At 31.7% G+C, this 26,120-nt stretch overlaps 1 protein-coding gene across 1 annotated transcript; it reads left to right on the top strand.

Moving 5' to 3' along the window:
• The first annotated feature begins 1,791 nt into the window (after positions 1–1,791).
• Positions 1,792–22,377, top strand: LOC105324565 (protein cycle). The gene is made up of 14 exons (XM_034446155.2): positions 1,792–1,929; positions 4,848–4,901; positions 5,225–5,382; positions 5,862–5,938; positions 6,264–6,353; positions 6,736–6,874; positions 7,881–8,027; positions 8,763–8,907; positions 9,992–10,098; positions 11,163–11,316; positions 11,698–12,569; positions 13,323–13,384; positions 15,069–15,248; positions 16,370–22,377. Exons 1-11 carry the CDS (start codon positions 1,898–1,900, stop codon positions 12,266–12,268), a joined length of 1,674 nt encoding a protein of 557 aa, XP_034302046.2. The 5' UTR covers positions 1,792–1,897; the 3' UTR covers positions 12,269–12,569; positions 13,323–13,384; positions 15,069–15,248; positions 16,370–22,377.
• The last annotated feature ends 3,743 nt before the right edge of the window (positions 22,378–26,120 follow it).

The following is a 26,120-nucleotide window of genomic DNA, read 5'->3' as shown; positions in this document are numbered from 1 at the left end:
CCTGTGTTTTAATTTTGGTAGATATTTGGGTCACCTCTAGTCTACAAATTCTGCATTATATATATATATCAATTCTACTTGTAAATTCAACCAAGTTGGATCAATAAACTATATTGAATAAAATAGTCAAGAATAAATTACATATTTACAGAGTTTAGTAAGGGAATATATATTCTGAAGCGTTAGTTTTTTAAGAAGAAAATGAAAATTTTTCATAACTCAGTGGTTCTACAATACCGTAACTTTAGTTTCCTAATTTGCAGAGCAGACCAAATTTCCAGATATAGTCTGTGCATTGGGATATCTTTATTTTGTTCCCAAACATATTTATTTGAACAATTTTTAATATCTCTATCGACATTCTAGTATAATGGCATATTTAGCTTATATTTCAAAAAGGCAAGAAGAAATGAACTCAAATATTTGCTAAAAATTAGCTTCTTTCATGCCATATCTCAAATTTGACACAATAGACCAATATACTTTTGATTTTATTTTCCGAATTTATAAGATTTTTCTGGCAAGTCTACTAATCATAATTTGAGAAAAAGTTTGAAACTTTTAAATGACTTTTTTTTTAAAGACTTTTCATTGCATGTTGAATAGTTAATGACTAAAAATAGCGTTTTATTAGAGTAAAAAGGTCATAATATTATTAAGGTGAGGAAATTGCAAACTTTTTCTATATGATTATGTTAATTTTATTTATTTTAAATTGAATAAATTTGTATTTGATGCCATGGTTCATACCGATAAGAGGGAAAAGCGATTTATGTAGAAGTTGTACTTTCAGCGCAGAAAATTCATATTATAAATGAATCCCTAGGTGTTTGTGGTTGAACACAGACTATATATATATTCTTCAAGTCTTTAAGATTGTCCTCTCGTCGTTTAGCTATCGAAACTGGAAGGTACAATGATACACACAGAGCCCAAAGGAACTGCTTTTCGTGTAAAAATTATGTTGAAGATGAATTCCATTTTATTTTAGTTTGTCCAGTATATATTGAATACCGTCAAAAATATATTAAAAAGTATTTTTTATGAGAAATCATCGATGTTCAAGCTGTTGCAATTGTTTAATAACGACAATTTTAAAGATATGTGTAACCTCGGCAAATACATTTACTATTGTATGAAATTAAGAAACGATATATGTAATTAACTTTAGATGTTGTTCTTTTGATTCTTTTCGCCTTTACTTATGTCAATTTGTCATATTTATGTATGTATAATGTAATAGCGTCTCCTTTAAAATACCCACTTCTGTACTTTACTATGTTTAATTTGTATAATCTGATGAGCTGCAAAGCTTAAAGAAATAAAGAATGAATGAAAGTCTAGCTTCAGCGAAAAAACCTGAATGTTCCCGTTAACAAATAATCTGCCTACCTTGATATTAAATTCAATAGGTACAATGAATTTCTCATTAATTTCTAATTAGCTTTGAATGATAATGGTCCTTATTTATATATGTTTATATACAATATAAGCAAAAGTAAAACCAGGGACGTATATACATGCACTAACTGTTGTATATGTCACGTATGTCTCTAGTTAAACAAAATATGTGAGTTCAACGAAAATCATTAAAAAATCAAAAACATTAATGGAATAAATAGAGATAAAAAAAAAGAAGACTTGAGAGCATTGAAAATAACTTAATGATATGTCATTAGTCGGATGCAGCTGAATGAGAACCCAAAAACTATTGATATAACTAGGTAGATGGGCGGACCCGATACCGATTTTGGTACTAGTTTTACCGATATTCCGAAACCGCACGCATGCGCTGTATCCACTATTTACATTGCGAACTCTGAGGCCTACTAACCTATTATAAACATGTATGATGTAGCGACTGTTTTGACATTACGGGAATGAAAATAGTAAGGACATGGACAGTCAGAATGTTGGAGCTGGATCCAGGTTGGTACATACACACAGTGACATTGTCAGGTTTTTTGGTTGTCCACATGCACTGTTACTTTTAAGGGGGGCTGTAATAGACAAATCTATATCGGTAGCATGTACACGAACAAGATTATCCTTTTGACCTAATTATCAACTGCGATAAGAATTCACAATGATAGGGTACCATACTATTCCTTAGCACTGACTGTGTTAAAAATAGATATATACATATATTGTTTGGCTTTGATCTTTAATCTTCTTTCAAAAATGGCAGTAGCCAATATGTCGTTTGGCTAATTATAGTTTAAAAAGGTCACCTAAGGTTTTGCAGGTCAGCTTGTTTACCTCAAATGAGTTTTTTTGTCCAGCATCTGTCTCAAGTGACAGTAAGAATTTGTCCCATATACTTGCAATGTAGCAGCTGCGAAGCAGATCTGCTTGATGTCAATTTTAAGCTTGTTAAAAATAATCAGCAGGGGTAAAACACATCAATGTATATACTTAACAAACTTTTTTAAACATGGATATGTAGTTAAGGCCACAAAATATCCATTTAATAGGTCATACCAAGGCATTTACACAACTTCTACGTTTGAATTTGCGTGCCATTTGGCTGTATATCCTAATAGAGTATTGCAGATTTTATCACTAAAATGGTGACGGTAAACAGCTAATATTCAAACGTAGTGTTAAACGGTAGTGATTTTGTTGCGAAAACAATTATTACGGTTAAATGGGACTATTAATAAAGAGAAAAAATGGAGTTATTTTAGACCAATTATTTGAAATTATAGGTGAGACACAATGTAATATTTTTTTTTTATTTGCTATGAAGCAAGTATAGGGGACAAATATTAGCATTAAACTGGGTCTGTAAATCTGTCTTTTTAACGATAGAACATTTTATCTAGCTTATGTTATACCCCCGGCGTCAGTGTCAGTGTCCAAACCTGGTTGAAGTTTTTGGAGTAGGTAGGTCTTAAGTTATAATTACTTGTGCTATCTTCACCAAACTTGCATGGATGATGCATCTGGACTTATGTATGATATTTATGGACTTTAAAGACTTGGATGCCGAATCTGGAATTTCAGATGGAGGAGGTTAGGTGTTTGGGCCAGGTTAAAGTTTTAGGGGCAGGTACCCTTTAATGGCAATATCAAAGTTACTACTGGTCATAACTTCACTAAACTTGGATGATGCATCTTGTGAATCTGATAAACCCCACGTACAGCCTGGTATGCTGAATCCTAGGTTTTAAATGCTGGATGAGGTTAAGATTTTTGGAGCTGGTTAAAGTTTTTGGAGCAGGTGCCCTTTGATGACCATATCACATTTACTACTAGTCCTAACTCTACCAAACTTGCATGGTTGTTGCATCTTGTGATACAGATACACTCCACAGGCTTAGATGCTGAATTTGAGCCATTAGTTTCGGATGGTGGAGGGGGTTAATGTTTTTGAGCTGGTCACATGTTTATGTAAATAATAGTACTTATTCAAACTTGCATAGTTGATTTAACTATGTAAATGAATCACAGAGGTAGCTTCAGATAGAGAGAGTGATCTTGATTATCTAGATGCTTAGACAGGTTTAAAATTTCATACCAAGTCAGACTTAAACAGTTAGAATAATCAGGATAACTATGGGTGTGTAAATATAGAGATAGCTTCAGATACAGAGCTTGATCTGGATTATCTTGATGCTGGAGTAGGCTTTTGGCAAATTTCAACCAAACCTGACATAAAGTGACCTTGGGTGAAGGGAATTCAAGTAAGCCATGCTCTCTTTCAAGGGGAGGTAATTATGAGTTTTCATGCATGTTGCAAAATAATTGAACCTCTGAAGTCGAGATATTTGTAAATTAATGTTTTGAAATATAAAAGCCCAGGCATCAACTATAGTGTCAACTATAGAGATATTAGCCAAGGTTTTAAAATTTCAAACAATTAACATTTCAATAGCCAATTTGATCTATAAAGCTATTATCATGATATTGATCAAAGTTATGGCTATTTTTGCTTAGGTTAGTGATTACGCCCTTGGGCAAGGCTGTCAATCTCTTTGATTTGGGTCCGATAAGCAGACCCTTCCAACTTGGAAATCCCCATATAATTCCCAATTTACTTACCTACAATTTCCCAACACACAAAACCCTAATTTTACATTGTGTGTATAAAAAATTGTGTTCAGTAAAATTTTAGCTGTAAAATATCAGTTTTTAGAAGTTAACAAAAGATTAATTTGCTATTAAATGTAGATGTCCTTTTGATAATATAAGTATATTAAATTTTCCAAATAAAAAAAAAAATGTTGATAATTTTTCAAATATTGGGAGGGACAAGATCCCTGTACCAAAAAGTGCTGTGACAGCCTTGCTGGGCCTCTTGTTGTTTATACATTAAGTTACTATAGTAGAAGCAGCAGGATATTCTACAAAAAAAATAGGGTTGTCATATGCAATAGAGCTACAGTGCCTTTGAAGGCTTTCATAAAAAAAAAACTTGCAATAGATTGCGCACTAAAATTTGTGCAAGTATTGCATGGATAGATTAACCATATGTTTTAACACATTGAATACCAATAAGATACACAACATTCAAGATCTTTCTGAATGTCTCAATCAAATATATTGCAATTAGCAGGCTCCTATAGATTTCTCACGTTTCAATTATAAGGTTGTGAAATAATCAATATTTGAATCTGCTAGTAATAATTCAGATCCATAAATGTGCTATTAGAAAACGTTGAAGCTCGCCACGTGATTGTTCGAAGATGATGTATAATTTTTATTCACCATATTTTAATTTTTTTTTATAATTTGCATGAATAAAAGTCATCTGTAATTGATGATTAACTTATGGTTTCACAGTTATTGCATCAGTTGTCAGCTGATATACATGTATGTTATATAATATTTCAATTAAATTTCAGCTTAAAGAGGAAAGGCTCCATATCTGATGAGGAAAATCATTTGGAAAATAAAAGGTAAAAATTTTGAATTGATTTTGATTAATTGACCACAGTATTAGATATTTTGTTTGTTTTAAAAAGAGTACATTTTAACTATTTTTTGAAAACATTCTTGAAATTCATAATGACTATCAAATATTATGAGACTCACTAACAAATAATGGTGATTATAAAATTGATTTTATATTGCAATGAAGTTCCATGTAGATAATATTTTTTAAAAATTGGACACATCATTAGTGTCCCTTAAACAGAATATTTTTTTCTTATTCCACCTTTTGTTCTGATATAATTATTGAAATTTCGTAATAATTGATTATCTTTCTGATATGTTGCAGAAAACTTAGGCGGGAAGGTGAAAAGCTAAGAAGAGAGAGGTTGAACAGAACCCTTAGCTTGCTAGCAGAAGAGGTACCATGGTTACAGAGATGTGAACGCCGGCCAGACAAAAGCAGTATACTCAAGCTGACAGTCAACTACCTTAAGTTGAATATTGGTGAGATTTAAATTCATAAGTTACGTAGCAGTGTTAACATGGTTAAGTAAGGGGACTTTCTTTGGTAGATGAACTATATTTAGATTGAGGGGAATGTAACTAGAGTTTCATTCTAGATACTAGTCTCTTATGAACATTTTAGATTATCAGGCGATTTTGATATTCATATATCTAAAGTATGTTTACTTCAGATATTGTGATGTATCAACAATCCATTTATTTAGCAAAAAATCATCAAGAGACATATTTTTGTCAAATATCTCATATTTTGATAATTATGGGATAAACATTTTCTACTGAATGACAGTATAAAAAGTAATGTAAAAAGTTTTGAAATAAATGATCATGATAATATTATTGAAATTATATAACTGCATATACTTAATTTATATTTTAAATTTAGGTGCTGTAGAAATAAGATATTTTCAGTTGATTTGTTCTCTGGTTTTTTCTTTAAATTTGTATCTTTCTAAATCCAGGAATCAAGAAAAGAAACCTAAATTTTGTCCTTCCCACTTTTCTGAAAGACACAGTCACAGAGGATTTCCTGGGATTGGTAAATTGATATAGGCATTTCAATTTTCTGAAGTTTATAATAAAAAGATAATATTTTGGAGGATTTTTCATTTTAACATTTTTTTTGTAAAATACCTGCATCACAAAATGTATTCAGACTTTTTTAAGTACATGTATAACATTAAAGATGTACTTCTCCCGCATACTGCTAATATGATCAGACTTTTGATGTCTAATTCAAACTGGCACATGAATTTTTATTGAATCACAAAAACTTTGATTAGATTAAGTGAAAAATTCACCTGCTCTGATGATACATCACTGCCTACATTTATATTATTATTCATTTGGTTTTCTTTTTGTAGGTAGCATGTGGATCTTTGCTCATCATCTCCGAGTCTGGTACAATTCTATATATGTCGGAGTCTCTAACACAACAATTAGGGTGGCTACAGGTAATGAAATCTTGTACCGTAGTTTTCGGATTTTAAGTCCATACTTTTTTTTCCTGGCACCTGGATCTCGCCCTATTCATTGCTTCGACCTATTTAAGTTTTTAAGAGAAAGTTTTGTGAAGTTTGTGAGGAGCCTCGATCATTGTCATGAATATTTCTCACTGTAAGCCAGCCCTTGTTCTATTGTTACAATAACAACATAGAGTTGGATAAGGCTAACACAAAAAAAAGTAAATTGTGAAATAATGACGTCGCAAATAAAAGTTGGTTAACAGTAAATGCCCAAAAATTTTTCGTTAGGGTTTTTATTGTGATTTTGGAAACATGTATGTGTTAAAATAAAATCAATTGCATTAAATTATTTATTTAACCTCTCTTTTAGATTGATGTGCTTGGGAGCTCCATCAACAAGATGATTCATAAGGATGATGTAGAACTGTTGAAGATACAGTTCAAATGGCTGATTAATTTCCATTACACAACACAGACCAGTACAGAAGATAGTAAATCATATATACCAGGTATAATTATGTATAAATCATATATACCAGGTATGATTATGTATGAATCATATATACCAGGTATGATTATGTATAAATCATACATACCAGGTATGATTATGTATAAATCATATATACATGTACCAGGTATGATTATGCATAAATCTTATATACCAGGTATAATTATGTATGAATCATACATACCAGGTATAATTATGCATATTCAGTTGAGGATAAAACTCTTAAGGAGGTAAGGGACACCTCCATATTGTGATATTCTTTCTTTAAAAAAAAAAAAGCAAAAATTTATTGTAAAATTTATCATGTGTATATACACTTTTTTATCTCACAAATGAATTTTGATGCCTTTATAACAGCATAGGGCAATATGATAAGGATAAAGCATCAACTACTGATCTGCAAAACAAGATTTCAAAAGCCACTTGGGCTTTTTTTTATTTCCATTTTTACCAGTTTAAGAATTTTTAAAATTAGATTTAAATATTCAAAGATTGTACACTATGGAAATTTTAGAACCATAATCAAATAATATGTTCTTTTTTCTACATTTATATCAGGTTGATATGAAACCTTTCTAAATTAATAACCAAGGCCTATGCTTGTAAATGTTATTAAATAGATTGATGAGCTCTGTATCTTGCTTTTATATTTCATGTGACTGTCAAATTTTGATTCATTAGATGCCTGCTTGAGTTAAAAAAAATATAGCTTAGAAGTCTTAGATTAAATCATCTTAATCATGATAATAGCAATGTTTATCTAAACCAACTATAACTCGCAGCAACTTTATCCTTTGATTTACTAGACATAAACTAGTTTATGGCAACAAATTTTCGAAATCAAGAAGTAGGTTATCTGGAAAATAAGATACTAGAGACATTTGAGGAAAGGACTGAGGCGAGAAATATTTGCAATGAAGAGCCTTTTTTAATCATTGCAAGATTTCTCGCATGAGAATAAAGATTTCAGATTCGTCTTTAAATATGACTTCCTCTTGCTTCTTTAGTGAACATGTCCAGAAAGGTGAACAGGTCATTCTTTTTGAGAATGCTGAACCTTCAGCATGGATCCGGGACTGCACCCCATTATGATGAAATGAAAATTGTCGGCCATCTTCATTATCATACACAGGACAAAAAGAAAGTTAGATCGGGTGCGTAATGATTGACAATCGATCTACAGAGAACAGGTTCGGAAGGTGTTATCTTACTATTTTGAAGTCTGCATTGTTGAGTAAAATTAATTCATATTAATGAAGTTTATGTCATCAAATACTTATATGCTTTTATGTTTTATATTGAATGTCTTTTTTTTTAACCTATGTGTACTACATTTTTAATTATCTAGATACGAATAATCAGGTTTTGTACCTATAATTATGTGTAAATTTGTAGGGAAATTCTAAAGAGGTCCTGATGCTATGTTGTATATCTCTATGTATACTCTTTACTTATATCCAATTGATTTTAACTGTAAACCACATTGGTGTAAGAATATGTACATGTACTATGACAGTAGCCATATGCTTGGAATCCACCATGTTTACTTTAATAGTTTTATAGCCTGACATAACATGCAGAGTTACAATGATTTTCACCCATCTGTGAGTCTGTAGTCTTAATTTCCATATGCGAGTCAGTCATGAAATATTAATAATCAGGTTCTTGGACTCAGTTTTTAATCTTGATACATGTTCCCTCATAGAATACCTATTTTATTTTAAGATGGGGTATACATTTTAAGTTTATTAATGGTACATGTGGAATGGGTACACTGTTTACATACAATCTTCATAGATTTTTAGCTCTGTCCTAAATTGAAGCCCACAAAGTTCTTGAATCTATTACTTGCATACAAGGTTTAAGAACTTGGTGTTTTAATTTTGTAGTTTTAAATGAGAGTTGGTTGGTCGGAGTTTGTCGCCCAGTTGCTCAACAAAATTTAATCAACATGCAGACTTACGAAGACAACAACAGTCCGGAGTGGATATCCCAGCATGCAATGGATGGGAAACTCTGGTATCAGGACCACAGGTGCTCTTTATTTTTTGGCTACTTAGTACGTAAATGATGATTCGTGCTGTTTGCAACAGAATGGTTAACTTTTTCATTAAATTTGTTTATTATACTCAGCAAACTGCCTTTTTTGTTTGTCTTCACAAACTTTTCAAGTCTCTGTTCATTGCGCTCTATCTGAGGCGGACTGATTGCTGTTTTCCACAGCACTTCACTGCACAATCACTTTGAAATAGAATATGTAGTAACTGGAATCCCCTTTAATCCTGAGAATATATTTGCCTGTTCTTAGAGCCATCAGTCATACATCTTTTAATTTGTTTGATAAGTCTTGTCCTTTCTATCTCTCTCTCTTTCAGCATACATGTATATATTTATGGAAATGATGCATGGTACAAGTATGGGGAAATCATTTTCTATCAGAGTCTTGAACCTTTTCAATATCAGGTCATTCACTCTATTATGATTCAAGTTTTTCACTAAAATTATAGGTCTCATGGTCTTTTTTGAAAGATTTCAGGCAGGATGCTCTAGTTGGTCATCAATACATTCAATATTTTAATTCATTTACTCTAGAATGACACAGAATTAAATCTAAATCCTTATATGAGACTCCTTGACAAGTTTGTGTATTGGCTATGGTACACAAGTGACCATTAAATGGAGAATGTGTTGCAAACATTTTCTTTCCACCAGTGGGCTTTACTGCTATTTTATTTATTCCTGGCATTTAATTAGGATATCTACCATACAGTAAATATGAAGTCTAAAATGATTTTGAACCATTGTCTGGATAATTTAAGTTCTCATGAATAAAATGTTTGTAATGTACAGTTATGAAATGATGTTTCACACTTACAGTCAAACATTGATATCTGGATATCAATGGGAGTGTTTAAAAACTTTGAGATATCTGAGTATTCGAGATATTTAGGGAACAATACTTAAAAAGAAAATAAGTGGTTGGAACTTACAAATCACTTCGACATATCTATTTTATTTGAGATATTAGTGTTGGAGATATCGAAGTTCAACTGTAGTTATCAGACATTCATTTATGTACAGAGTCGCGCATTACATATGCCATAAATTTATTTTACAGAGTATCCTTAGTAACTGGATTAATGCCAAAAGAAAATATCGGGAAATCTGTGTATGACCTAGTCAGGAAGGAGGACTTGAGGGACATTGCCTGCAGTCATATGAAAAGTAAATACGTATTATATTTATTATACAGAGAAAGTCAAATGAATGTAATAGTATATTTATTACCATACATGTACAAGACTTAGAATACTCAAGCATCTACCAATTAGGTAGAGAATTGCAAATTTTTTATTGTTTAAATTGCTCTTGGTAATGAATTTTCAAATACATGAGAGTTTGTGTGTGTTAATTAGTATATGAGTCATAAAGGTAAAAAGATATAAAGACCCATAACATTGAATTTTGAGTTCACCTGAGTCACTCAGGTGACCTATTATCATTGGTCTTTGTCTGTCAGGGTGCATGATGCATCACCATTAACAATTTTACATTTTCATACCCCTGCTTCAAATTATATCTCTGCTCTGATGGAAAAGGAGTATACTCTAGGGGGGTATATAGTTTTACCCTTGTTTGTTTGTCTGTTTGTCCATCCACCTGTCCATCCATCTGTCTGTAAAATTTTAACACACTCTGTGTAGGCATGTCATATAGTGGGATTCATTATTATGCCAATTGGACATCAACTTCCTGTTAAATGATGACTTATTTTTTTTTAAAAACCAAAATTTTCAAATTAATTCTTGTCGAAGATTTCTCAGCAATTATTCACTCTGTACTTCACAGTCATTGGAGGTCAACTAAATGCATTGTAATTTTGTTCATATTGTCGTCTTCTTAAATTGTGAAATCACTACCAATGGGGCAGGGAATCAGGCTTTTTATTTTGGGATGGGGGTGACAAATATGGCCATATAGTAAGCATATTTTTTTTTAGATCATTTGAGTAACTTAATTAGGCTATTGCTGTTGGTAAAATCAAAATTAAAAGCAGGAATAACAATCAGAGGAGTTTTGGATTAGCTAGGGTGTACCCTCCAAAATGAAGCTTAAAATTGCAAACATGAGACTCCCTTCACTGACAGGTCTATTTATGGGACAAGGTATGTTGGCCCTTTGTTTTTGCAGCGCTATAAAAATGAAGAGTTAAGAGTTAATGATATCCCTGCATTTCCTTGTACATGTGGTTAGTGATTAAATCTGATGATATGCTTTACTTGTCGTAGTCATGACAGATGATGAGATCCCATGCACAGTGTTTCGAATGGACTCGCTTGATTGGCACAGGAGTGTTAAGTACATCAAGGCCCGTTCAGTGATCGTCAAGGACGCATGGACTAAGAAAAACCTCTTCATTGTGAGCCTTAATCAACATATCAGGTACATTTGTAAGACATCTTGTTTTGTTAAAATTTGATTGAGTTTGCAGACTCAGATTTGGCAATTAACCTGTGGGAGGAGAGAAAATTCACATCATTTACTTGGTCATTTAGGTCAAATTATGACTTGAAAAATTTTACACTTTTAAATTAGTAATATACTTTGACAGATCAGTTTCTATATTGAAAAAAAGCTCTTTGAAACAAAAAATCTAAAAGATAAAAAAAGACCAATTCATTAAAAAATTCATCAGAATTATATTTTAATAGAAACATGGTATCAGAGGAATTTTACTTAAATTTTGAAATCTAGATTGCATGTTCAAATAAAGATAGTTTTCTTCACTGTGTGTATGACACTTGTATTTGATAATCTTTTTAGTGATGAAGAGGGGGAAGCATTGCTCATTGAACAGCAAAGGAGAGTGCAAGCTCTAATAGCTGCTACGAAAGGTCTGACCCTTCAAGAGCAGAACTTTGAAGAGAGCAGTGAGGTACTGTCCATAGCATCAGGCAGTAGTCAGCCAGAATCCCCTGTTGGGGCTGAACTCCCATCCATTTGTAGCTCAGCATCGCGGCATAGTGTTGACAGTTGGAGTGACAGTAACTCCGCCCCTTCAGTGACAGATAAAAGTCTGTCCAAAGACAAGGACACCAAAAAGAGAGACTCTCTGCCTTTGTTGAAAAGTCTCTTAATTGGACCAAACTGTGAAAAAGGAAAAGTCACTGTGAATAAATTGGAAACTCTAGAGTGTAGGTCACAGGAAAGTGTGTTGCCTAAACATGAACAGAGTGGAGATCAAGATTCAAATGTGGGTAAATCCAGTTTTTCAGGGGAATTTTTTGGTGAGTCGACAGGAGATTCTGGTATTGTTAGTGGGTTCGAGAGGCAAGATGTGCCGTATATAAGTATTGTTGACGTTGATCTTCTGGACGAGAATAATGCGTTGTAACAGTCTGATGGAATATCTAGCCCCGAATCATTTCTGGAAGAAAATAACTCTGCTGTAGACAAGGAGTATTTCGAGAATCAGATTTCTCATTTTTTCCCAAATGTTTCATCAGGAGGTGTGCTAAACAGTGACTCAAAGCAGTGTGGAGTAGATTGTAGTGATAAAGATCTACCCAGTGTCTCAAATTGCAGTAATTCTATGATAAATACAACTTTTAAAAGTGATAATGACAGAATAGGGATATTACAGGGAATCTTGAATTCAACAACTTCATTATTAATGGAGAAAACACCAATAAAAGGTACTGATAATTATCTTAATATACCTAAAAAAAACAAAAAGGATTGCTTGTGACCATAATAAATGTCATGAAAGTCATTTGGACAAGGCATATCAAAAAAAATTGTGTGTTTAAGGTAACACTGATGAAAAAATTAGGTTAGGTAGGTAGGGAATCTCTTTTATTTTATCTTTTTTTTTTTTCTGCATGAATCCTAAGTTTGTTGGTGTCATATTTAATAATGGGTTTTTAATAGAAATAATATAAAAATCACGATTGGATAAAAATAGATATCTAAAAATGGTAGGATCGGGGCATTTTTGTAGGTTAGGTCAGGTTACCCTAACCACACAACTCTTTTTTTTAGGCCCAAGTTAACGTTTAAAGTCAAATCTGAATTGGGATATAATTTTGTGAGCTTGTTCAGTGTACCTCAGTTTCAGTTAGTCATCCATCTAGATTTTGTAAGCTCTATAATAGGTTAATAGAGGATTTAGACATTAATATTGGTGAAGAAACCAAAAAGTTTACATACTAGTACTAGATAAACTTGACTGTATGGCATTGAAATGAACAAGACTACATCTGATATTGCCTATGGAACTAAAATTCTATGGAACAAGGTTCTTTTTCATCCTATAGAACATTGGGTAGCAATTGTGATCTATTTGAATCAAATACATAAAATGTCTTTTGATTAATTATACAATTGTATAATATTTTCAGTTGTCATTGTAACAGTTGTTCTAAACAAATTTGGTTTTTTTTCTCTAGATATCCAAAAAGTCCAATCTCCTACCATTTCCTCTCAAATCTCACCTCAAACAGATAATGCAGTAAGTTTTAAAATACATCAATATGCATTGAACGTAATATTTTTAAAGTTGTATCTATATATATGAATGGAAAAAATGCATGGAATTTTTTGGGCTTGCACTGAGTTTACCAAATTAAGTTATTTGATCAAAGAATCACCAAAGTACATGTATTATCATTCAGCTACCCAACTGCAAGTTCTTTATTAAACTGCATGATGCACTGGAAAAAGCTTAGCTGAAGATCTGTAGCTCCCAGTCTGAAAAAAATTGGATGGACAACCTGGGAGCTACAGTTCTGTATGTGTTAAAAAGTTGCAATATATGATGCACACAAAAAAATGATCTAGTTTTGGACTGATTAACCTTATTAGACAAGTGGCATTGTTCAGTTAATCAAAGACACAGGAAGATGAAACTTGTGCCAAAAGGGTTCAAGTAATTTGCATTAAATTTATATTTTGGTATCAAATATTATATGATATAAAATGATAAGATGAAAGCATACTCATACATAAATTTGAAATGCAGTGCAATGTCCAAGATGTCAAAAATGAATAGTTATAATCAACATATTAAAGAAATAAAAATTGATTACCTGGTAATTTTTGAGTGAAAAAATTCAAATAAAAATGCTTTTAGATTTGTTAATTTCTCTACAGTTGTATTTTTTATCCAATAAATATTGCATTGGTTTTAACAAAAGTTTTAAAGATTTTATAGTGCGTTCTGTGAAGTGTGACCTTGTAGTAAAATGATGACATCAGAGTTTGAGGCATGCATTGATAACTAATAAAATTTTGCAATGACCTTGAAACAAATCCTAAGCCAATTTTAAAGTAAATAAAATTACCAGAATTGCCTAGAAATGCATTTTTGAATAAGTATTCTAGCAACATCAAAAATATTCAGACAAGTATTATAACATCAAGTGTAGAGAAACCCCGACTGATAGAAATGGACAACAAAATGTTGAGCTACACATTTCGGGAAGACAGACGTTAATACACGGCATGTTTGGGTTGGCAGATCATTTGCTCTTAGGGAGAATTTTAAAAGCAATAATAAATGCATACATATTCAAGAAAATGTCATTTCCCAAGACCTGTTTGGAAATAGAATTGGAATGTTACTGTTAACAATGTGAAGGGTTTAACGATGAAATTAAGACTGGATATTTTCGATGTTACATACATGAATTGCACTGCCTGGCGAAAGCCGTCGATATGATTTATGTGTTATGTTTCTCAAAGAATATATTTAGCATACATTTGAATTTTGGGATACTGTTTGACAAAGGGTCAATGATCAAAATACAGTTGTCTGACAAAATTCAGAGAGCAGAATTAATTAACAATATTAATAATAATTGATGATAATCAATTGTGATGATGATCATTGATCAATATATTAATTGTAACATATACAAAATATGTACATGGTACCTTGCTTCAGCGGTGTAAACGGACCCCAAAAATTACATATTTTGCATTCTTTTATATTGTCCAAATTGAAATGTTGAGCATTTTCCATGCTATCATTTGCTCATGCAAACAGTAACTTATCTTTTTTTTTTATAAATGCATTGTGAATAAAATACAATGTAGATTATTTTAGAAGCATCTATTTTTTATTTAATTAGAATTCAGATTCTTCAATCAATATGCTGTATTGTAGAGTTCAATTTATTTGATGCATGTTTTAGTGTGTTCAAGATTCAAGTGAAGTCAAGGTGGAGTCAAGATTTTATCAGCAGCTGCAAAAGAAACACAACAACTTGGAGAGAAGTCTCCATTCACAGAATCAGGAACTGACAGTCCTCAAGAGGAACCTGTGTGACAATCAACATTATCCTCATTTTGTAGAAAAACTAAAAAACCTACAGGTAATTATAAAAAAGACCATTGGAGGAAAAATGTGCATCAAATTAATATAGGGTAATGTTTACATTTTCAATTTTTGGCATGCATACAATATGGAACAGTATGATCTTGTTTTAAATGACGAATAGATACATTTCACATAGGACATATCCTAACAATAAGCAAACCCCAACCAAATCTAAGGTTCACTTTTTGTGTTCCCTGTGGGTTTGCTTCAGTATTTAGGTATTAATATGGTAATAGTTATCACTATACATGTAAAACACTATAATAAAGGAAAGAAATGTCGGTAAAAAATACCCAGATTTTCATTACTTTTTGACAAAATGTTCACTGGAAATATTATTTATTAGGGCCCCGCTTTGTGGGTGCCCTATAGTGATCAGTCTGTCGATCCTTCTGTCCATTCGTCCATCTGTCTGTCTGAGATTTCTTGTCCTGAGCATATCTTCTCTCCCGTTGGTCCAATCTGGCTCATACTTCACTTACAGAGTGTCTACCATCAAAGAGTTTGCAGTGACCTTGAATTATGTATGTAGGTTAAGGTCTTATTGGATCATGCAACTTTTTTTTTTTGGAGCATATATGTACTCTCCACTTAGCCCTTGTTGGCTCCTACTTCACATTAACAGAGATTTAGGCTAATGGTCTGCAGTGACTTTTTGATTTGAACCAAGACAATGTGAAGGTCATAGCAGATATCTTTATAATCACTTTTAGACCACAGATTATTTCCCATTTTCTTAATCTTGCTCTCTCTGAAATGCTTTATATCCTATTGTCCATTATTTAAGCGGGGCCCTTTGAGATGGTCACCATATCAATGTTGTCTAGTTATCATTGTCATCAGCTTACGCCAAAAAAGATCAGGTACACTGGAAATATCATTTATCATCATTCTCTTCAGCTTAAACCAAAAAAAGGATCAGGTACTGTACAGTTTATTCCAGCACTGGAATTATATTTGTCTCTATGTGTTATATATTTACTGTATTTTTAATACAGCCATACTTTGCTGGGTTTTTATTACAATTAAGTGACTGCTATTACCCATGATGGATTGGGGTTTTTTCCCTATGAAACTAATTTATTTGTGATGCTTAAACTATCTTTTGGTTTTCAGTGTGAAATTCAGGAACAGTGCAAGCTTCTAAAAATCATTGAAAGTGAAATGAGGAAAATTTCAACACCCTGACTACCAAAACCTTTAGCAATTGTTTCTATATTGAATCATTTGTGATGGAATTTCTAACAGGGTTAGAAAAAATTCTGATAAAATTGACTGTCTGTGAACCCCACAGAACTAGTGATGCTGACTGATACAACGAAACAGAAACCGTCAAGAAAATATGAGATACATGTATTTGCAACCAATATTGCAAATTTCCATATTTGTTTAGGGAGAGAGCAGGGTCTCTTCATTGCTTTTACATTCCTGAGTTTAAAAGGCCTTGAAGAAGAAATGTCTTCTCCAGTAGTTTTTGTTTTGTGGTTGAGATTTTTGGTAAGTGGGTTGGATGTTGTCTTCTCCTTGAAACTTTAGTTATACATGTCGTTCAGTCCCTGTGGATGTCAATGTACAATGTACCTCACAAAATCAGTTTTAAAGTTGTTTTATAATTGTGATGATGAAGTATATTGAGGTGATTCAATTGCTGTGATAAAAGTGGCTATTTACATGTTTACTCAAATAGCCCTCTTTGTAAATTTTGCATTTTCCATTTATTTTTTTTTTTTAATTTTCAACTACTGTAGAGTTCAATTATTAAAGTTTTAATAGAATGCATTAGGTTGGTCACTTTAGTGTCAGCGTGATTACCTGTGACCTGGTATATATTAAGGTTTTCTTGAGAAGCATATCAGTTTCAAAATAGGAAGAAAATCTTCTGAGCTTTGGTGTACATGAGTATTCAATTCGCAATTATTTTAACTACAAATACCAAAATTTCCCAGTCATTTTGAAGGGATAGAATTATTTAAACAATTATCAGAAATAGTCTTAACCTAAATTAGCAAAATGTTTAATTGAATATACCGAACTGCACTGAAGTACTGGAAGTCATAAATTAAACTATTTGACTGGTTGCAACCAGAAAGGATTAAATTTCAATTACTAAAGTTTGATATTTTTATAGGCTTGGTGCAGAGAGTCTGAATTTTTGAAGTAAATTCCATTGATAGAATTAAGAGGGTCATTCTTAATCTTAAGTAAATTCATACATTAACATCTTCTTAGTCAAGGGTTTTTGGTCCACTTTGGGGAGCAAAGTGGACCGAAAACCCTTGGCTAGCGAAGATGTACAATAATTGACACAAAAATAACTTGTATATCTGTAGTTTTACTTTTTGTCTTTAAGAAAGTGTCAAATGATTAAAAATTAGGTTTTCCAACATATGTTGTTCGTACATGTATATATAATAGTTGTAAATTCCATACATTATAAAGAAATTACTCTAATTATTGCTCAATAGATATAAATTCCACTGTTTCATAATTTAATATGCAATACATGCATTTATTGATCTTATTTCCTAACTGAAGAAAATAGTTTAGAAAAATTTATTTCCCTATCTCGTATTTACAGGCAGTCAACAATGATAATTATAAACTATATTGTACATATCATTATGAGGGGAATAAAAGGGGGGTTAATTTACACATATTTGGGGGAAAATACTAGCTGTGATATTAGAACTTAGAACTGTAGTCAGAAAAATAATGCTCCAGAAGAAAATAATATAATACATACCTTGACTGGAATTCTCTCTATGGGCACCAGCTCTTGTTAATATCGTTGCTGTATGATTATGCCGTGAATTTTTTTTAAAGAAACATGTGCATGTGTCCAAATTACAAAAAGAAAAATTTGTAAATTTATTTGTCTATTAAATGTTTGTTTATAGAAATGAGACATTAGGTAGAGTCAGAGTTATATTTGAGATGATTTATTATGAATGTATTTTGAGTGTTGAATGAATTTGTGCATGATTACCATCAGCTCAAGCCAATGATGGTCTAGAGTATAAACTGTAGTGCATACAGATATAGCTCTCGATACATTTTGCCTTTTGTATTCCTATGATGCATAATTGATTTCTCCTTGATGGTTAAATTATTGATACTGTATTTAAAAGAATCGACACTGAGTATTCATTATGACTGCTTACAATTTCAATGCACATTTTCAAGTGTGTATAATTGTCTTTCTCTTAAAAAAAGGAAAAGAAATCCAGTCATTAAATTATGGCTTTAATTAACAAAATCATGATTGTCAGTTAGTCATTTGGGAGACCATAATGTTGTAGCTAATTGTATTGTATTGATTGCATGCGCATCCTGGCATCAAGTTTACTTTGAGTGTGTGTACAGTGTCTTGCTATTCTTTTTGTAGTTTATGACTATTATTGTTATAATCACCATGCATACAACGAAAAGCAAAATAATAGCCAATAAATATTACTTTTGATATACATGTATAACTTGTTACAGTACAATGTTAACATATTTTTATGTGATATAATTTTTTTTAAAAAGTAGAGAGAATTTATAATCTTATATTTCCTGTTTGTGCATTCCAAAACCAATTTTCTGACTTATACATTTTGATAGGTTTAATTTTTTTGAGTTCAATGAACATGACTAAGACTAGTCTTGTTGACGATTAATTGCTGCTCAATGTACATAAAATAAATATATCCTGTGTTATCTTCCCACATAATGCTATATGGCATCTATAAAACAAAGGCCATTGCACCTACACTTTTCTAATGAATTTCAGAGATAAATATTTTCATGTGTACATCTGAGGCACAATATTATTATTAATAACTAGACTCTTGTTGCAAAAGCAATAAAAAGGTCTTCCATTCTTATATACATGTAATAATTTAATTGTAATACATTACTTCTATCACGCAGAAAAAAAATAAATGATATGAAAATTGCTGCAAAGGAATTAATTTCCAGACGAGACTGAAAAAAATAAATAAATTGAAGTACTTTCTGTTACATCCGGAAGTTAAACCAATTCAAACAAAACAGAATAAACATTTCCACAAACATAAGTATCTTTCCTCAAAGTTTGGTTGTTTAAGTCTCTGCCCAATCTGAGATCTCGTTGAGACAGTGTTTTTTGTCTCGGTACCAGAAATGAATGAACTGAAGTGCTTACTGAAAATAAAAGCCAGTATTTCTTGTACATTTGCCTAATGTACATCATTGTTTATTAAGCTAAATGAAACAGCCAGGAAAATAACTTAAACTTGTTAAAACATGATTTGTTGAAACCCTTCAGGAAAGGAATGGAAGAGACGGTCGACAAAATGATACCCATTAACACGTCTTTATTTAAATATCTATCATCCATGTAAGCTTTGCGTCTTGGGCACTTACAGTGTCTGAGATCTCGCAGGTACAAAATTTTTTTAAAAGAAAGCTACCTGAGATATTTGAGATATCTCACCGGAAGTAGAATTTGTTAGCTGATTTAACAGTGTATAGATGACATATATAAGATTTATGCTGATTTGACAGTGTATAGATGACATATATAAGATTTATGCTGATTTGACAGTGTATAGATGACATATATAAGATTTATGCTGATTTGACAGTGTATAGATGACATATATAAGATTTATGCTGATTTAACAGTGTATAGATGACATATATAAGATTTATGCTGATTTATTCATTCTTTGAAGTACTTCTGATGATGACTGGAAGGTATGACGATCGAATCAAACAAAATAGTGTAAACACATGTAAAAACACAGGTTTATCATCCCATAAAGATTGGTTGATCAATTAAGTCTTTACTGTTTTTGAGATCTCGTGGAGACTAGGTTTATTGTCTAGGAACAGGAAACGGACAAACAAAAGTGCTTAATGAAACCCAAAGTTAGTATTTCTTGTATATTTGCCAATCAAACATTACTGTTTATCAAGCTAACTAAAACTATCAAAGAAAATCAGTTATTCTTATTGAAAAACTTGATTGTTTGAACCCATCTGGTGTCGGACTGAAAGTGACCATTGATAAAATAAGAACCTGTTAAATTCATCTTCTATGAAATCCATGTAAGTTTCGTGTCTTGATCACTTATGGTTTTTGAGATCTCATGGGTAGAAAATTTAGTTAAAACAGGCTGCCTGAGATAATTTAGATATCTCTTCGGAAAAAGAATTTTTTTTTTTTACGTTGCATAGATGACATATGTAGGGATTTATACTAGTATATTCATTCTATGTAAAATAAATTGAATACGTTAAAAAAAAATATTTGAAGTACTTCTGGTGACAACTGGAAGTGATGACAAACAAAACAAAATAGTAAATTAAACACATCTACAAGTAAAGGTCTATCATTTCACAAAGTTTGGATGTTCAAGTCTTCAACTGTTTCTGAGATCTCAACGTGACAAGCTTTTTGTCGCGGGACAGAGAACAAAGAAACAGAAATAATTAAATTTTCTATCATCCCTGAAAGTTTCAAGAAAATTTCTCAAGTCATCTCTGAGATATTCTGCGGACAAAAAAAAGGGGGGGGGGGATAATGATAATAATAAGAAACAGAAACACTACAATCACCATAAGGAAATGGAAGACCTTAATTCTATAAGCAACATTCAGTGTTTGTGAACATGTAAATTTTAATTCTGAAATTGCATATACATGTACTATCAGAGAGTGCAAATATATCAAATAAATGGATGAAAAATATATCTATCAACTCTTCTAAAAGACTAAATGGCTGACTCTGGTCGAAATGACATTTTTCTTTATTAAAAGGATTTTATCGACGGCAATATATAACTCACTCCATAGCCAAGTGGATTAAAGGTCAGGCTTGTGATCAGTACAACCTGAATTCGAATCCCGCAGGGACTTTTGTTGTTACTTATACTGAATTGAAATTTTTAAATATTTATTTTTTATCCCCAAACTGCAAATTTGTCCCTTATTTGACATATGTACACTTTATTTATCATTCAAATTATATCTTTCATAATCAGATAATTTACTGTTAAATTGAGTGACTTTTTCCAGGTGCGTTAAGGAAAATATACGTTTGATACAAATAAAGTGTTGCTTCTGAAAGCCCATGTTTCGATCAGTATATGTAGAAAACAATATATTGCAATATTAACGGAAGCTATTCGTTTTTGTATTGTTTAAGCATAGAATAAATGATTACAGGTTTTTATTCACTGTATTTTATGGACATATTAAACAAACAATTAAGAAAATACACTTCATTCTACAAAATGAGTACTGAGTTAAGTTACAAGTCATGTCATGTTCTACTTGTGATCTTCAGAAACCCTGATTAAGACAGCGATTGATCCTGTGCAGCTTTTCATCATTTATTGATTTATGATTGTATATATAATATGTAATATATAGTTTAATTTGGTCAGTATTGTGTATTTTTTTTTTAAATTGTTGTTTGACTGTTACAATGGCAGCTGTTGTAAAAATGTTGTTAAAATGTATTCCAACTTGACAATTAAACTACTTTCAATTGATAAAAAGAGAAAAATTTAAATACTACCAATAGAAGTCAATTGCATATGGTAAAAATTAATGGCAATGCAATTTAAATACAGAAAATGTATAACAATGTACATACTTTGGATATCATAAAGTCCAATGTAATGGTATATGTGTTATATTTAAGATTGATATACTATATTCATGTAGTATGTATTTACTCCGTATGGAAGGTCAAATTTCACTGGCTATTAATTGTATTTTTACAGAGTGAAGTTCTGACAGAGATCATGTGATCTGGGGGTCAGAGGTTATGGGAGCAGAAATGTATGAATTGCTTTTTTTTCTAAAGTTATGTGTACAGTGCTAGTGACTCTTTAATGGACATGCATGCAGAGATCATGAAACACATTACCAAAATTGTAAGTGTGCTTGCATGTAGAACACAGCATGTTTTTTTGTTTTGAAATTTAAGTTAAGATGGATCATAGTTAAAATTTGACAGCTTAACATATTTAATGCTCAGTAAAAAAGAATTTGAATCATAAGATTGCTCAAGTTCAGCCTAACTAGCATTTTAATAGTATCAATTTTCTTGTATTCCTCTCTTCCGATTGCTTAAAATGCTCTATATTGTAGTTCATCACATATTGTAGTTCATGTGATGTTGAAGATGAATCTTGTAGCCATAGAATTTGCAATGGTTCTATATGTATATTAACAATCATGATATTATTACCTATATAATTGCCATTTTATGGAGAAGTTTATATATGACTTCTTCAACAAACTAAATCATTATACTGGTTAGAATTTTGTTTTAGATGAACACCTGCTCATTCCAATCCATGTGTTGTTGATACTTTGGACATTAAATTGCTATATATTGACACATAATTATATAATTATTTATCAAATACATGTTATGAAGTAATGGCTGGAATAGGCAAATCGTGTTTTGTTATGTATTACATTGTGGAATAAATATTTATGAATTGTTGACAATCAAATTTTTTGTTTTCCTTCAATTCTTATTATATTCAATATGTCTAACCGAGAGTGCAATGCAGTATAGAACTATATGTTAATAGAACTTTCAAAACAAATCTTTAAAAAAAAATATACCGTACATAACAGTCTGGGTTTCATCCAAGTTTTATCCATCAGTCAAGTATAGTGTGAATCTCTCTATGTTTCTTTTAGTTTTAGATAGATCAGAATGAGAAACAAGATGCCCATGGGCCACATCGCTCACCTGAGCAATAAGGCATAATAAAATCAGCCTTATGGAGTCATATTCAAAATATTTGGACAATGTCCTGTAATAGATACTGTATAAATAAAAATGAATTTTTCCCCCTGGGTATTCTTATGTTTATTATTAAGTCCCTTTTCTAAAGGATGGTTTTGAAGTCATATTGAGCATTGCAGTTCTCAAAAAGATCCTAAACAATTGTTAATATATGTAATGAGATCATGATTGAACAGACTAGAATCTACCCTACTTGAGGATGCTTCTACACAAGTTACAGCTAGCTTTTCTTGGCAATGGGTTTTTGAGAAGAAGATTTTTAAAGATTATTCTTATAGTGGCCCCACCCTACCCATGGGAATCATGATTTGAACAAATTTGAATCTACCAAACCTGATGATGCTTCCACACAAGTTTCAGCTTTCCTGACGGATTAAGAAGATGGGTGAATAAGGTGTTTAAAATGCCTATATGAAGATAGATAAGATACAGTGCTATAAAATCAAAATATCAACAAATCTGATAATTCTTTTCTAAATTACCGGTTTTGAAAACAGAGTATGTTAATCATAACATTGGTTTATAACCCTTAAATATGCTGGTTACGGTACATACTTGGAATAGGTTGATTAAAACTGGCATATGCGTGTCTAAATCTCCAAATAGCATCATTTTTAGATCTTCAATGCCTTTTCTTTTATAGAGTGGGTCTGGGCTCCATATTTTTGTCAGTCTATATAAGGTTTAAAGGAAATCAAACCGATTTCAATCAACAAAAATGTAGAGAGATGGCCCACTATACTTTAAAAATGTAATTTTGTATCTCAACAATTGAACGTTTTGAAAAATAATACAAGTCAAATTTTTGTGGTCGAAGTTGTGACTAAAATGGCTCAGTGGTTAGAGCACCAGACATTAAGTAACACTAGAGAGATAGGGCTTTAGATTGTGGGTTTGATAATAACACCAAAACTTTCGAATTTATTTTTTATTCTCCTCTTCAAAGATGGGAGGGCATATTGCTTTGCTGCTGTCAGTAGGTCCACCATAGTTACCATTCATTTTCGCAGCGGTTGCACGTATTGAAATAAAACTTAGTATACAGATTTATTATAATATCTAGGTCAAATTTGATTTTGGTACAATTGTGCAATTTTCAACAGAGTTATGCCAAATGGACTTAGAAAAATTCCAAATATTTGCAGTTTCCATTCATTTTCTTTGCAGAAGTTTCACGTATTGAAATGAAATTTGGTATACAGATTTATCATAATAATATTTAGGTCAAGTCGACTTTGAATACGATCATGCAATTTTCGACAGAGTTATGTCCCTTGGACTCAGAAACATTCCAATTATTTGCAGTTTCTGTTCGTTTTCCTTATGGATGTTTCCAAGGGAGGGGGGCCATTAGTGTTTCACAAACATCTCTTGTTTTCTTATGATTTGATAAAACATTAAAAACTGAATAAAATTAGAAATTGTCCTTTAGTAAACTTGTATTATTTAAGGAATGAATTCAATATTTATTTGTTTTATACAATATAAAATGGTTTGGGGCAGTTTACGCTTTATAAACCGCGAAGCGGTTTATTAAAAAGCGTAAACTGTTTCAAACCATTTTATATCGTATAAAACTAATAAATTTTGAATTCATTGCGTATAATTTAATTTTCTTACTCTTCATTGTAGATAAAAACGGTTTATTAAAAAGCGTAAACTGTTTCAAACCATTTTATATCGTATAAAACTAATAAATTTTGAATTCATTGCTTATAATTTAATTTTTTTACTCTTCATTGTAGATAAAAACGGTCATTTGACCTTTAAAATGACGTAAAATTTCAAAAAATTCAAACGTAACGTCAGGCGTATTGATACGTTTTTGATGTTAGTCTTACTATGACGTAGGCAACATTCTTTATACGATATAAAATAATTTTTTAGCCAATCAGAAAGCGTGTTACAACCAGAATTAAATTATATACATGTAACATTATATAAATAGTGCCTGTTTGGGAGGGTAACAGTTGAAATTGACACCCCGAGAAAACCATTGTCAACCGACGCGAAGCGGAGGTTGACAATGGTTTTCGAGGGGTGTCAATTTCAACTGTTATCCTCCCAAACAGGCACTATTTATTTTGTTATACTGAATGTCTTAATTTTTAAGAAAATTTTACTGCTTTTATATAGGAATAACGTGAATTCTACAGCGAACCGTACGCACATAATTTTCGCGCATGTAACATTTTTTAATGTTACCCGTTGCTAAGTGCGTTACTAACGCTGAGGGTAATAGAAAATATTATTAACTGCGTCTTAACCAATCAGATTTCAGTATTTAACATGAAAGTATATAACAATATATAAATAGTGCCTGTTTGGGAGGGTAACTGTTGAAATTGACACCCCGAGACAACCACAATGGTTTTCGAGAGGTGTCAATTTCAACAGTTACCCTCCCAAACAGGCACTATTTATTTCATTATACTGAATGTCTTAATTTTAAAGAAAATGTTACTGCTTTAATTTAATTTACAGGGTTGCACCCCATTTTAAAATGTAAAAATAAAAATAGATTTTAAGGGGGGAGGCAGATCGAGAGATGGAGAGAGTTAATTAATGGTTGGGAGATTAGGAGCAGTTACATTTTAAACTGTTATATTTCCTCAGATACTAGTGATTTAAAAGAGAATTCTGTCAACCAATGATCAAACCAGGCAAGGGACATTTACGAAGACCGCCTACATCGGCTTTTATAGTCCAGGAATTTTTTTGGCATGTTTTAGCTTGAGTTAAATGATTTGAAATGCCAATACATGTATTGCCAATTTTTCTGGATTTTGTTGCATGTTCAGCTGATCCAGGATATCAAATGTTCACTGAAGTGTAAGTAATAAAATAATATTACTACTAGTAGCTAGGATCTAGGATCTATGGCCATGAAACATATCCTTCAGTCTGATTAATACAACTCTCTTCTTTTACAAGAGTAAGGAGAGGGGGTGGTTTTAATCAAACTGCGTTTCCTTGAAATTGATTTTTACTTAATTATCCACCAACTTTGAAAGAATCACAATGATGTGCTTTGATTCCGCAAACACATTGGTTTGATGTGGATGTTTC

This window comes from Magallana gigas, chromosome 2, assembly GCF_963853765.1.
Source record: "Magallana gigas chromosome 2, xbMagGiga1.1, whole genome shotgun sequence".
NCBI lineage: Eukaryota > Metazoa > Mollusca > Bivalvia > Ostreida > Ostreidae > Magallana > Magallana gigas.
The sequence above is the reverse complement of the archived record's forward strand: the minus strand, read 5'-3'. Positions and strand labels throughout refer to the sequence as shown.